This window comes from Scardinius erythrophthalmus (assembly GCF_964197995.2).
Source record: "Scardinius erythrophthalmus genome assembly, chromosome: 6".
In the NCBI taxonomy this organism is placed as follows: Eukaryota; Metazoa; Chordata; class Actinopteri; order Cypriniformes; family Leuciscidae; genus Scardinius; species Scardinius erythrophthalmus.
This window is the reverse complement of record NC_138226.1, coordinates 38,146,964-38,162,478: the sequence shown is the minus strand read 5'-3', so window position 1 is coordinate 38,162,478 and position 15,515 is coordinate 38,146,964. Positions and strand designations below refer to the sequence as shown.

The window sequence follows — 15,515 nt, the reverse complement described above, 5'->3', positions numbered from 1 at the left end:
AAAACACCAGTAACATTCAAGAAGCTGGCTTATCTACAGACTCATGACAGAGCAATAGCACCACCTACAGGCGATCACCAAGTTATGAATAACTAATCAGCTCACCATCTTCATAACACCTTTGAGAGTCTCAAAAAGATTTTTTTTTTTTTTGTTCAAACATGCTAAAACATATTTTCAGGCTAGTTCATCCAACAGTAAAACTATCATAAATGACTCTTAAACAAAGACAGGGTTCTAGTCGCTCTATTGCACGGTACTTGCATTCATTTTTAGGGTCCCTCTCCTTCCCTAATGTCTCAGACAACTAGCAATACGTTTAGGTGTTAAAAATCTGTTTGCATTTTGTTCTATTGCAAAAATGTTTGTGAATGCCATGCCCTCTAAACCTCAGACATGATGGCACAAGGAAATATGAGAGATTTTCAGATATATATTCCATTCCTCCATCCTCGTTTCTACCCATTTCCCAATCACTTCATCATGAAGCCTGACAGCTGAAACTGAGATCTCTACATCGCTCTATTTCTCGTGCACATCTGTCTCTCCACCGCCTATCCTCACACACACACACTCTCCGGCTCCATATTGATCTTGTGTCTCCACACACCTGTGATTATAGTGTGCACACTCGGCCCTCTTCACACACCATCAATCACACACAGACATGAGCGAGAGAGAGACTTAGATGGTCAACTGGCAAAAGTGAATGACCTCCAATCTACACTAACATGCAGAGAAACATTTAACATCAAATGACACTCAAATTCTCCAGAATACAACCCAGAATCACTTTGACTAAACTAGAGGACATCGGACAGCAGTGGAATAGAAGAGAGTCATTATCTAAGGCAAGTACTAATGAGCCACTTTCGTTTGAACAAATCAATAATCTTAACTTTTAAACTTTGTCATGTAAATGTAAATTGTCTGTACAATCCCATGGACATTTTTGGACAAGTGCGATATTTCTTTTTATACCATGATTCTGATTGGCTGGCAGGTATGCATTCAAATTGCTTATCACAAGGCTTTGTGGAATACTTAATTCTGATTGGTCAATCGCATCCGGCAAGTCAGCAGCGCTATACGCTTGCTAGGAACATTTTTTCCTCATGGAAGTTTTGCATTTGGTGAGCTAATAAAATATTAAAGCTCAGTCAAATCAACATTTTGTGTACAGTTATTTAATTATGCCATCCAGTATCGTGGACTCTCTCTTGTTTCATACAAACGCAGCTGCTGCCATTTTGCGACTATTGTTTTGAACAGTGTATATGATAACAAACACGTACGATTTTAAAACAGTTTCATCTCAGATCAATATCTCCTTATCTTCATAATTATTTATGTGGCAAAATGCTGTTTTCAAAGAATCAAAGAATCATGAAAAAAATTAAAAATAAATTGTACACCACTGTTTTCAACATTGATAATAAACAGAAACGTTTCTTGAGCATCAAATCATCATATTATAATGATTTCTGAAAGATCATGTGACACTGAAGACTGGAGTAATGATGCTGAACATTCAGCTTTGATCACAAGAATAAATTACACTTATAATATATTCAAATAGAAAACAGTTATTTAAAATTGTAATAGTATTTCACAATCTTCCTGTGTTGTATTTTTAATCAAATAAATTTAGCCTTGGTGAACATAAGAGACTAAAAATATTGTACCGATCCCAAACTTTGGAACGGCAGTGTGTGTGTATGTAAGAATACAGGCCTATAAATATAATTGCTGTAGTAATTAATTGTTATATTGGAATTACTCCATAGTGACAGATTCCCCTCTTTAACATTCAAGCCTCTGAGGAACTCTCTGCACACGTTGGCTTGATTTTAATAACTAATGTACTTGAAATGTGCAAACACTAAGAAAATACAAGTATCAGATTGAGACTCAGTATCGGGTCAATATTCAATGACTCGGATCGATTGAAAACCTGATCGGGACATCCCTACTAACAACCACTCGCAACACTAGCAATATGGCGGTGAGATCTGCACAGCCACTCACATTCTCTTTCTTTGTCCATACTTCCTATTTTCTTAGTCTCAGTACATTAGAGCTTAGCAAGAGAACGAGTAAATCTGGCCCTCTCTATGGATGTGTTTAATGTAGCTCAGAAAATGGCTGTTTTGCTGGAGTGTGAAATCTCTCCAGCTGCACTTGATTGTCGGGATTTTTTCATAACAGCTCAAAGTCTGCACACACACTCATTTATAAAGAGCCAGTGTGTGGATGTGTGTCGACTGACTGGTCTTGACTGCGAAAATCCAACAACAGCAGTCACGACATTCTCCTTACATCCAGTCAATCAGCATACAAATATATCATCCACAGTCCAGCATCCCAGAAGAATGCCATTCCTGAACAATTAGAACAGTCCGTTCCCATTTGAATCATGGACAGTAGAGTCCACTTGGAAAACTTCATTTGCGGTGGCGTTGTGTAGTGGTTAAGGTTCAAGGCTGGTAACTGCAAGGTTGAATCCCCTAAAGGCCCTATAAATGAACTCTTTGTATCCTTGAACACTAAATTGAAGACAGTGAACTTCAGATTACTCCAGATAATTAAAGTGAAATAAGTTCAGGACCAGTGGCTGACACATTCAAGGTCAAAGTCATATGTAAAGAGCAGTGTGCCTGACGTACGAAGAATAGCAAATGAAACATACACAAAACTGCTGTAATTAAATCAATACATTTACTCAATTCACAAAACAATTTAAGAGTTTTTTAGTAGAGATTTTTATTTTTAGTTATCAGTGCTGACGTGGATTTGGGAACTGACAACATCTGCCAAGTGGGCACTGTTAGATGTTGAAAATCACAAAATGACCAAGCCTGGCAGCCTGGCACGAAATACTTTAAAGAAATATGACATTAAGAGTGTGTTCACAATTCGCATGTTTGGTTCAAATAAAACAAACTCTCGTGCGATTGCTCTGTTGGCACCAAACAAACGGGCCGAGACCGACCAAACCAAATGCAGGATGTAATGTCACAAGATGCAATCCTAGAAAAGTATGGATGCACCGATATGAAAATTTTGGCAAATTCCGATAACCAATAATTCTGTTTATTTGAAAGCCGATAACCGATAATTTAGCCGATAAATCTAAACCCAAATTTTTATATAATTTTTGAGAGCCTGATAACAAAAACAAAAGTCTCACCATGTCTCAAGCGCACAACTGTGTTCTCATTATAATTTTATGTAGTCTATATGACAGACTTGTTGCACTTTACTGTATTCCAATCATATTCCAAGTGATTCCAATCATATTTCAAGCAATTCAAAAACATCATGGTGAACAGTGTGCATCTGAAGTGTCTCAGCTGAAGTAAATAATACATTAATATATCGGCCAAATTTTCTTATTGGCCCGATAACGATAACTTTAAAAGGAACCGTATGTAAGAAATGTATTTCAATTAATCATAAAATGGCCCTGATGTGTCACTAGACATTAAGAAATCATGTTCATTTCAAATACTTATATCACTGACAACAGTAGTCCGGCCAGGATATTGTCATTTAAAAGTGAAGTTGCAGCCCTCAACTGATGTTGATGTTGTCATGTTGTGTTTTGGCCTGATGCCCCACCCTCCACCTATCTACCAATCACAAAGTCAGTAGTGTTTCGGCATCCAGGTTGTCAGCTCTGCTCTAGTTACCACAGCTGCAGCTACAAACGTGTCGGATAAAAAATGTCTAACGTTACGAAACCTTAAAGACCTCGTTATGAATCCGAAATACGTCGTGACAGAGTCCGAAATATAACAAGGATTTGTATAGGACTTGTCACTTGCCATTGGAAGCTCCTTGTAGCAGCCTACGTTCCTGCTGGATCCTGCAGCCTAGCTGGCAACCTCGACTCAGGGGGGAGGGGGAGGGGATACACCGCTCTACAGTAATTTGAAAGTGATTGCAGTACCAGTTTTGGCCACAATCTTATATACGGTTCCTTTAAAAATGAACATGTATCAACCAATACCGATATGGTGGCCGATACATCATGCATACCTGATTCTTCTCGTCATTGTTGCAATATTGTCCATTACAGTTCGGTACAGGCATTAGAACCGCTATCTCCTTGCAGCAGATGTGTTAGTGTGTGCAACGGAGGAATTCCTGCCGCTAATTTGACATTTTATGACCTCTTTATGAGTTCTCAACTGGTAAAATAGGTACACGCATACAAGTGCATTGAGCGCACAGCACTGTTTTGGATGTTCAGGAAGGTCAGTTGCAAAATATAAATCATAAAGGCTTGTGAGTCCAATCAGGATGTGAACATAATTTTGCCAGTGTGAATGCTAATCGAAATAGGACTAAATGTATTATTTTCTTCTTTTTTTTGGGACCGAACCAGAAGAACCAAGAGAACCACAATTGTGAACATACCCTAACTCTGCATTACTCCCTAACAAAGCTGTTAGTATTCTCTGGAAAAGTTGACATTTTGTCACTCAAATTGTACACCGATAACCAACCAACATTAAACTCAGAAAACAAAAAGAGAGGGAAAGAAGAGAGAAACTCACTGAGACAGGAGCGTTTGGCGGCAGCACTGGCCCCCCCACTGCACAGATCCCCCCCACGATGAACCAACTCTAACTCCAGATTAGTCCTGAGAGAGAGAGAGAGAGAGAGAGAGAGAGAGAGAGAGAGAGAGAGAGAGAGAGAGAGAGAGAGACACACAACATGTGGACTAGAGCAGCTCTGAGGGAATCTGGACCTATCCTTTTACAATGCCTTATAAAACCTTGAAATGCATTTTAATGCAAGCTAAAGAATGAACAACACAAATAAAAGAATGGAACATAGAAAAGACAGCACGAAAGAATGAGAGAGTAGACAATAGAACAAATGAAATAAGGGGGAAAAAACAAATAAACCAAAGCACATGCAAACAAAAGAATGAACAAGAAGAAACAAACAGTGAAAGAAACAACAAAGGGAAGAACAAGCTAACTAAACACTGAACAATACAAATAAACAAAAGACACTAAGAAAGAATGGATGAATGGAACATTGGAAAGAAAGTACAAACACACAAAATAATATATACAATATCCATGTTTTCCCCTTTTTCGACACTGCTGAATATAAAAAAAAACGTATACTCTTCCTCAAGGAAACACTGATCATACTGAAGAACAAATCACAACTAAAATTAAGGCATTTGTACAAATTTTACCAAGAATATAAACACTGTCATGACATCAGAATATCTGTAATGCAAGACACGCACACTTTATGCTGTACTGAACTTCCCTCTAATGCCAAACATTATGAGAACACTGAAGCTTAGATTAAAAAACACTGACCCATAAAACAAAAGTGGAAAAACTGCAATTGTCTTAAATAGATGCTCTTTCTCACCTGGCCACGGAGTACATGAACAGGAAGTCGTTGTCAGGTGACCCTGGGTTCTTCCCATAATCCATGTATTTTTTCTGCGTGGTGTTTTTAATGTCCTTTATAACGGATTCCATCTCTTTACTCAGGTTGGACTCCGCCTGCGAGGAAGGAAAAACAAGTCATGACATGCAAGCCTATGACACTGGCTTGAGATTTTGTGTTATGAGATGTTAAACCCCAACAATATTTGGTGGGGCATGAAAGATCACATGGAGGTGAATGGCACACCAGTCCGTTCTCTAAATCAGGATGGAGGGATGAGATGAACAGAACAGAAAAGAGGGGAGGGGAGAGCGCTCTAATAAATACCAGTATGGGATCTCTCTGCTTTACGCTGGCGCTTACTGGGAAAATGCCCAGCTGCTCCTGAAGGTCCTCCACTTCCTTCACCAGTGTGGACAGGCTCTTGTTACTGGGAGTGTGCCAGGCGCCCGTCTCCATCCCACGCCCAGGACGACAGGGCAAAACACTGTTGGCGAACTGACGACACAGTGGACAGGTGAACTCACCCTTATCCACAGAAAACCCCTGAAGAACCTGATCATTCTGAGGAATAAACAAATACAATTAGGTTTAAAGCAGACTACTTTATAATAAAAAAAAAAACAAAAAAACAGACATAACACTTAGAGTATCCCAGCTTAAGATGTGTTCACACTTGTAGTTCGGTTCACTAAGTTCGGACCAAAAAACCTGAAAACATTTAGTCCTGGTGCACTTTAGCGTTCACATTGGCATTTTGATACCGAACCTAAAGGCATTGGGATTTGTTTACATGTCTTTGGTCCGTGTTGCATTCATATTTCATTCGAACCGCACAAGTTAATTTGGAAGCGGCGCGAGACCCATTGTTTCAGCATCTCGGTCCTCTTGTTTGGTGCGCACCAGGATTCTGATGGCAGCGTTCACACTTAGGGTGTATTTATACCTGTCTTGTTTGGTTCGAATGAATCGAACTCAAGTTCGTTTCCCCCCGTGGTGCAAATCTTTTCAGCAGGTGTGAATACATCAATCGCACTCGGGTGCGGACCAAACAACCGTACCGAGACCCAGCTGAAGAGGTGGATCATCTGATTTGCTGATCTGAGAGACCTAGATGGTTTATGTATATGAAGGAGATGTACTAAGTATGGTAGGGCCAAGTTATGCAATGCTTTATACAGAACAGAACTACACAGACAACCAATGAAGTGAGGCTAAAATTGGTGTTACAAGTTGCTTTTTACCTGTTAAAAGTCTAGCAGACGCATTTTGAAACGATTGAAGATGGTTTAACAGTGCTTGGCTAACACCCACATATAGTGAGTTACAATAATCTAGTCTTACAGAAATAAAAGCATGAATAACCCTTTCAAAATCAAAGTTCTTCATTACAGATTTACAGAAAGGGGCTAACTCAAGTCAACCCAAGACAAAAGAGTTTTGAGTGTCAGGGGCCGCAAACCAGATTATTTCAGTTTTACTTTCATTCAGATTCAGAAAATGTTGTGACATCCAAGATTTAACTTCTTGTAAACATCTCAATAGTGACTTTTGTCCTGTTTACGCAAAGGTAAATACACCTGAGTGTCATCTGCGTAACAATGAAAGGATACTCCATGCTTATGAAAAATAGAACCTAAGGCATATATAATGAAAACAAAATTGGGCCAAGAATGGATCCTTGTGGAACCCCACTAGACAATAGGGCCATTTTAGAATAATGTTGACCAAAACGTCCTATTAAAAATGAAGGATTTGAACCAATTGAGTGTCATGCCCTGAATTCCCACTGCCTTTTCCAGGCGGGAGAACTAGGATATTGTGATCAATGGTCTCAAACGCTGCACTAAGATCTAGTAAAACTAAAACCACTGAGCTGCCAGAATCATATCGCAATCAAGATATCATTTAGAACTTTTAACAAGGCCGTTTCTGTACTATGATTCAATCTAAACCCTGACTGGATTTTTTCAAAAATCTCATTTTGATCTAGAAAAGTCTGCAGTTGGTTTAATGCGACTTTTGGATAAAAATGGCAGTTTAGAAATAGGCCTGTAAATATAAAACATTTGGATCCAAATTTGTTTTCTTCAAAAGAGGCTGTACAATAGCATGCTTAAAATCCATTGGAACTACTGCTGTTTTGAAATTTCTATTAATTAAAGTCAATATACTAGGACCAATAATATCAAAAGTATGCTCAACTAATCTAGATGGAATAACATCACGGACAGAATTTGTAGGTTTTAACTGCCCAACTATCTCAGCTAAAGAATGAAAAGAAATAGGTGAAAATTGATCAAACACAGCAGAGGTAAAACAAGTAACCGTGGGATCATATGAACCAGGTACAACTTGTGACCTTGTGTACAAAACAAATTCAGCAGATCACCACATGTGATGGTGGACAAAACAGGACATGCAGTAGTGGGATTTAGCACTGAATTGATAGTACTTAATAAAATATTAGGAGTACTGAGGTACCTTAAGATTAGATCAGCAAAAGATTTTCTCCTAGCTGACTTAACTGCATTCTGGTAGGTACTGTAGATAAAGACTCACGTAGTATATCATATGACACTTGTAATTTATCCTTCTTACACCCACGCTCCACTTTCCTACAAGCATGCCTCAAACCCTGAGTAAGCTCATTTTGCCAAGGTTCTGGTCTGGCCTTAACACTCTTAACCCTCAGCGGAGCAATTGAATTTAGGATAGAAGAGCATACAGAATTAAAAGTATCAAGTGAAACATTCACATCTGAATGCAAAGGGCTCTCTAAAGTAAAATTGATATCAGATTCAATGAATGCATTTTTAAAATGCTCAATAGTGACTGGATTTAAGTTCCGGACCTGGCGGATTGGAAATGAGGTATTACGAATGACACAAGGGAGAGTTACCGAACAAGTAACAGTCATATGATCAGAGAGAGCTAAATTGTGAATTTTAACATCCCCAACAGAGTGACCATAAGTTAGTATTAAGTCCAAGGTATGTCCATGAACATGAGTGGATCCAGAAACGTGTTTTGTGAGGTTAAGAGTCAATCATATCCAAAAAATGTTTTGCCAGCGCATTGAATGGACAACAAACATGTACACTGAAATCTCCCATAATTAAAAACGAATCAAATTTTAAACAATCTCATCTACAAAGTCTGAAACCTCCTGTACAAAATCCTTATTATATTAAGGAGGCCGATATATAATTGCACAAACAATTGGTTCTGTAGTGTTTAGTTGAAACAATTGCAGTTCAAAACTGCTAAACACTCTGGGGTGTGAAGAAAACGACAATTAAAAGAAAACCGCAGTTTGGAGGGAGCAACTCCGAAAACGGGGATAAGTCACCATTATTTAGCCAAGTCTCTGTCAAACATAAAATATCCAGGCTCTGAGTATTAAAAAAAGTCACTTGTTTGCGAGAGATAGCACATTTATTGAAGCAAACCTTAGTTCAGTAGAGGCCACCGTATCTAACTCGCGGTGCAGAGATCGTAGATTTTGCGAAATCGCTCTCCGTCTGCGAAGTCTGAGACAGATGTAATCCACTTGTATGGCTTCCAAATTATTTAAAAAACTTCGTTCACTTGCAAAAAGGGTAGTGTGGAAGCGAACCACACCCAAAATAAAAATAAAAAAATATCATCATTGTATTTGGTTCGGACCAAAGCAAGTGACCTAGCGGTCTTTCCTGGTGTGAATACACCCTTATTCAAATGAGTCGCACTATCAGAGCAATCGCACCAGAGTTCGTTTTAATCGAACCAAACATGCCAAGTGTGAAAACACCCTTATTCTGTTATCATGGTAGAAATGGGGTTCTGGGTGGTTGTTAGGGTGTTGTTAGGAGGTTGCTTACTGGTCCAAGTCAAAATAACCCTGTGATATTCTAGTCACTAGTCTAGATATGGCTTGGGTTCATGTCTTAATAGACATCCAAGGATTTTTTTTTAGAGCATCAAAATTTTCACAGATAACAGTGATGTAAATGCTAATTATTGATAAAACTTCAGTGCATAAAATCCTGTTGATATTTCATGTTGCAAAAAACATGTCCAAAAAGGGGGATTTAATGCAAATAAATAAGGTGTCACGTGACAGAATTCCACATGCATCCTTATGTCATTCCCATTATATCAAAATGATCAATATTATCAGTGTTTTATTGTCCCATGAAAACATTTTGCATACTAGAAAATGTGCTTCATCACATAAAGGCAGTTACATGCAGTCTTATCAGATTCTTAATATAAATTCTTTAGTAAGATGGCCGCGTTCTCTCATTACTCATCCATTTTACAAGGATTTGGGGAGATCAGGAATGCATAGGATAAAACATTTACGAAATTATGTATGGAAATGGCTCAAGGGCAGTTTTTTGTATTGTGATACACCATAGCCCATGCTACAATTTGGATGACGTCATCACGCGCACACAATTTTAGAATAAGGCCAATTGGAAGAAAACAGCCTTTGTCAATAACAGCACTGGACCATATGACTTTAAGCAAGCTCTTGGTATTTTTGCGTGTAATACGCATCAGTTTTGGGGGTTTGTGTGCATCTCCTGAGGCTGAGACTAAAGTGCTCATAATTCTAGAGATAATTCTCTTGCTCTACGCGCCAATGCTCATGTCACAGATTATTAAGCAGATGGTGATGTCAGACTGCCCTTATTAGCATAAGCACAACAACCTCTCAAAGGTTCAGTTGAGAACAAACAGTGGTGGATGGACCTCTAATGACGGATCAGAGTCAGAACTAATAGCCCAAGATCTTGTCTAGAAAAAGACATTTTATATTTGTACATCATGGAAAGTATTGTTGAACGTACCAACTTGTGTATCAACAAAATTTAACACAAGTAAAAAGTTTTTAGCAGACAAGACAGTAGATAAACTGACATTAAAATTCATTTTTAGCAGACAAGAGACTAGATCAACTGATAGTCTTTATGTATAACAGTCAATGAAGACAGTTCCTCCACTCTAGAGCCTGTGGTTCACAAGGCTCCGGTGCCATGGGACATTTTCATAAATGATGAATTGGGGTTGGAATACAGCCGACAGAGTGTGTGAATGGTGAATACTGAATATGTCTCAGACAGGGGAGTCAAACGCCAGTCTTGACAGACACTAGATCAGAAGCCACTTTATATTAGACAGCTGGATGAATGATTCCAGAATCATCTGTTGGGTTAAATCATTTAAGAGCTGTTCAAATGCTAGGTGGGCTGTGAGAGTGGGGTCACTGTGCACATATACTTTCCCTAACTGCAGTAAGACTTTCCAAATGCATGATAAATGGCTTGATAAGTTACAGCTCTTTACAGTGATTCTCACCCGTAAGGATTCCATGTAGGACTTGTGACAGTCTATATGAAGAGTGTGGCCGCACGTCTGCACATATACACCCCCGTCCCAGCCAACAGACACAGACTGCAGACAGGAACTCTGGCAAATTGAGAACATGGAAAAAAGAGAAACTTCAGAACATGTCATGACCTAATGAGTGGCATGTTAACAACACATTCAGATTTGATGTATTATTAAACTCATACTGAACACAAAGCTTTCACTATAACTTGGGGTTTTCCATACAACGAAAGTCAATGGGATCCAAAACACTGCCAATTCCACTGACTTAAAAGCAATATGACACATGAGAAATTGATTTTTACTATGTGTCACACTGTGCCTAACAAACCTTTACTGAGGTAACAGCAACGCAATTTATTGGCCTCTTGTGGTATACTGCATTATTAAAGCATGTGTGTAACCGTAATGAGGTTGTACCTGTATGAAAGTATGTTGTGCATAAGTGATGGTGCATTTAAAACACTTAAAACATTTTAGCCTCTCGAAAAAATAAAAGAAGAAAATGGATAATTGCATGCTTATGCAGTCATATTGCACTTATATGCCTGAACAAAGATGTTTGAGATGTTTCAGATTGAGTTTTATATTGTTAGTATGTTATAGAGAGGTTATTATGAGTTGTGCGTTTATATATGGCACGTACATCTTTAAAGTAGCGTTGCATAAGGGACAGTCTAACATCATTGGTCGCTCCACATGTGTCCTCGGGGTAGATGTGTTCCTCATCTGTAGTGGGCAATCGCTTTGGCATGTCACTACGACAACGGTGCCCCAACACTGAAATACACACATATACACACTCTTCAGAAATGCCAATCATGTTAATTAGCTGCCATCATCACATTTATGGCACTCACCATTTGAATACTATAATGAAATACCACGTCAAAGTCAAAACTGTAACGAATGTCACGCCGATGCTTGCTGACCCTAAACCCTACCATACTGAATACTCAGCAATAAAAATAAAAAACAGACCAAATCAGAAGCCTATCGGTCCATCAAATCTCAAAGAACTGTTGATTTTCTGCAGAGAATTTCTCTACAGAGTCAGACATGACTGCTAGAAAGTTGCCATCTCGACCTTGAGGCGTTTCAAGAGAACTAAAGTCACATATCAAACAAATCAAAGACCAGTGATTATTCATAAAACACAATGTTAATTTTATCACAGCACCAGCTGAGAAGTCACAGAAGCAATTAAAACACTGTTGTTAAAACAAGTAGAGTAAAGAGGGTGAATTTAAACTCATGGGTGGTTTAATGCACAGTTAAAGAGCTCCAGTGATCTGGACCACAACCTGAACCTGCAGATGGAAAGCTGTAAAGCTACACACAGTCCTAGTGGTGATATAGAGACTTACGCAAATGGAAAAAAAGACTGATATTCAATCAGTACAGGTGTACACAATACATATAGTTTCAGCTGCTTTGAAACTATATGTATTCTGAAAAGCACTATAGAAAAAAAAAAGTCCTCCTATAGTCAATAATTTTACATTTACATTTATGCATTTGGCAGACGCTTTCATCCAAAGCGACTTACATTGCATTTCAGGGTACACATTTTACATTCTTATCAATTCTTGTTTTCCCTGGGAATCGAACCCATGACCTTGGCGTTGCAAGCGCCAACGCTCTACAGTTTGAGCTACAGGAAAACTTTTTTCCCTTAAAATCCATCTTTGATAACTGAAATTAAATTTTTCATTCCTAGAAGCCCTGATGTTATCCGTTTTAAAGTTGGCCTAAAATCCACTTCTACTAGCCATTGTTGCTATAGAAACTGCTACATTGCTGATGTTAATGTTGGAGTGTGTGATACCTGATGAAGCCTGCAGCAGCACCACCAGTCCTGTGGGTCTATCTTCAGTGGACGGGCCGCTTTGACCACAGATCACACAGTCATACAGAACTTCAGAGTCCAAAGGTTCTGTCGAGCCCACGTCCATCACTGCATCCGTTTCAGGAGACTCTATTAAACACAAAATCAAACAAAACAAAAGTCAGATAACCTAGAAAAGGAATTATAGAGAACAGAGTCTTTGAGATCACAAAATCTCCCTTCAAATAAAAGTGTTTTCTTTCCACAACCTCGTGAGATGCCCACATATATAGCATTGTAAATAGTGGTGCAACGGATCATCATTGATCCGTGATCCGTGATCCGTTCGGATCAATATCTTCGGTTCGGCACACACGTGATCCGCGGATTAATTTATGAAAAAAAAAAAAGTTGTGCGCATGTTCAGTCCACACACAGCGTGGTCATGGCGAGCGGAGGAACGGAGGAGCTTGAACGCCCCGCGTCATTTAAATCCCCTGTATGGGAGCATTTTGGCTTCCCTGGAACACGCTTCTATTTCGCTTCAAACGCTCGCTTTATCATTATACGCGCGCGGCGCGTCCTATTCGCTTTGGACGCGCGAAAGGATTCAAACTGTTCAAGCATCGAACTAGACGCGAATTTGACGCTCTATTCGCGTATGGTGTGAACGCAGCAAAATGAACAGGCTGCGATGTATGCTGGAATGTGTGTGTCAGAGAGAGAGAGAGAGAGAGAGAGAGAGGCACGGGCGCTAGCCCTTACTGACAATCACACACACACACACACACACACACACACACACACACACACACACACACACACACACACATGCTGTTTAAAAACAAAAATTATCTCATATTTTGGACATTCATCATATTGCATTGGTTTTCATTTCTTGTCCTCAAACAGAGTAATCTGTTTATTTTGAAGTTACACATTCTACATTGATTAAAAAAGAAAATCAAATGTGTTTTTACTGGTAGTATCATTTTATACAGAAATAAATGATTTATAATTCAGATGAGAATAACGTTAAAGTTAATTAAAATTTTAAGGAAACAAATATATTGATCTGAAATATAGCAAATTAATTTTAAATTCATTCAGGTAGCCTACAATTACCAAACATATCTCAAGGTCTTTTGAATAAAGGGTGACAGTCTTTCATTATCAACTGTTGTTGTGGACTATATACTGGAGAAGTATTTGTTCTCCATTTGAGTGAGATGTTTTTATGTGGCTAATTGAGCAAAGTGCTTCCATATATTTTATTATTAGTAGTATTAGTTCAAGAATAAAATAAAAACATCGGATTGATATCGGTATCGGCAAATAGCCAAAGCTGCGGCATCGGTATCGTATCGGAAGTGAAAAAGTGGTATCGGGACATCCGTGGAAACACATCAAGCATGGCCACGCATTTGAAGTGACATCACCCCGGTGTTTCGCTGACAGGAGTGAAAACGAAGGCTGCTCAACATTGCACAATCAGACCGGGCTAAAACCATCACAAACGCTATCAGTGTGTTTATAGTCACGCTTCATGGAATGAACCCGTCGCGCTCCCACTGTTGATTTTATATATTTTAATTTAACAAAACTTGTGTTTATTTGTCTTGTCTTTTTTTTTTTTTTTTGCTGATCCGAAAAATGATCCGATCCGTGACTCTGATCCGAGAAACGATCCGAACCGTGAGTTTTTTGATCCGTTGCACCCCTAATTGTAAAGGTGCTGAATGTCATTTTTTTGACTGTACTAAAGCATAAAAATACCATACTATGTTTGCAGAGATTTAGGAAACATGCTAAGTTCAAATACTTGTTTCTCTGAAAACAATTCTACAGCCAGTAATTCTACTTTGAAATGTGCGTTTCACATCGGTTTGTCTGTTTTTGTTTTGGTCTGAGTGATCCTGTGTGATGCCGCTCACTGCCAATTTACCCAAGAGTATGTTGACTCCCTGGGAAAACAGCTTATTGCAGCCATGAAAGACAGCAAATGAATTAGGTCAGAAATAGCAGATTCTACAAGACCTAAAAAGCCCTATAACCAGAGGCACATTAAAACGTGAATAAATATATCGTAAAGCTCGTCGCATAAATATTTCTGCCATTCAAGAGACTTTGTTTTGGTCAAATTCTAGGGAAGCATTACATGTTTCCTTCACAGAGAAGGCAATCCCAGAGTCCACTGTGAAAAATACCAGCCCCCCCCCCCCCCCCCCAAAAAAATTGCATTCAAGATTCCTGATGAGTTAAGAGAAATGTTGATTATAAATAATTCTAATAAATAAGTATTGAAAAACAAATCCGTAATACAGCTCAATAGGTTTCAGAGAAGAGATAAAGAACATCAATTTAGATAAAGCATCAGGGATACTTTGCATGGTTGGCTCATTATATTCAGTTTAAGTTGCGTAGAGATTGATTGTTCACCAGAAACTTTAGAAAGACTGATAAAGTTTGAAGCTCCTAGAAAAAAAGTACTCAAATATTATCATGGGATTTTTTAGATGCTTCCATGATAAGGTCATTCATTACCATGGCATCCCACTCATTCATGGTCCCACCACAGTACTTTATTGTAAGGGTTTGGCGTTTTCATTTTACATTAAAAAAAGAGAGAAGCCAAGCATAAAAGTCAGAGAAAAAGGGGGTGAAATCCAATAACTGAACATGAATTATGAGCTCAGTAGATTGGCAAAACTTAATTAGTTATATAATGCGGATCTGAATTACTTTTTTGCACTCTTCTGGTTAAATTAGCAAACAGCTAATGGAGGTTCAGGCGGTCATGCATTAAAAGCAGTAACAACAGAGCTAATGTTGTGTGAAGTGATGAGGAAGCTGAAGGAATGGTTTGAAATCTGGCTTAAACTGT

At 38.7% G+C, this 15,515-nt stretch overlaps 1 protein-coding gene across 4 annotated transcripts in view; it reads right to left on the bottom strand.

Moving 5' to 3' along the window:
• ubr3 (ubiquitin protein ligase E3 component n-recognin 3) overlaps positions 1-15,515 on the bottom strand; it is a gene marked incomplete at its 5' end in the record, with an annotated part of 75,668 nt that overhangs the window by 17,048 nt on the left and 43,105 nt on the right. For 2 of the 4 annotated variants that reach the window (XM_081369580.1, XM_081369581.1), the window contains 6 exons: positions 4,563-4,648; positions 5,404-5,540; positions 5,752-5,988; positions 10,771-10,881; positions 11,450-11,583; positions 12,632-12,781. In XM_081369580.1, the coding sequence (XP_081225706.1) occupies positions 4,563-4,648; positions 5,404-5,540; positions 5,752-5,988; positions 10,771-10,881; positions 11,450-11,583; positions 12,632-12,781 (855 nt within the window). The remainder of the gene's footprint in view (positions 1-4,562; positions 4,649-5,403; positions 5,541-5,751; positions 5,989-10,770; positions 10,882-11,449; positions 11,584-12,631; positions 12,782-15,515) is intronic. The other 2 variants (XM_081369582.1, XM_081369583.1) reach the window with 1 other exon arrangement.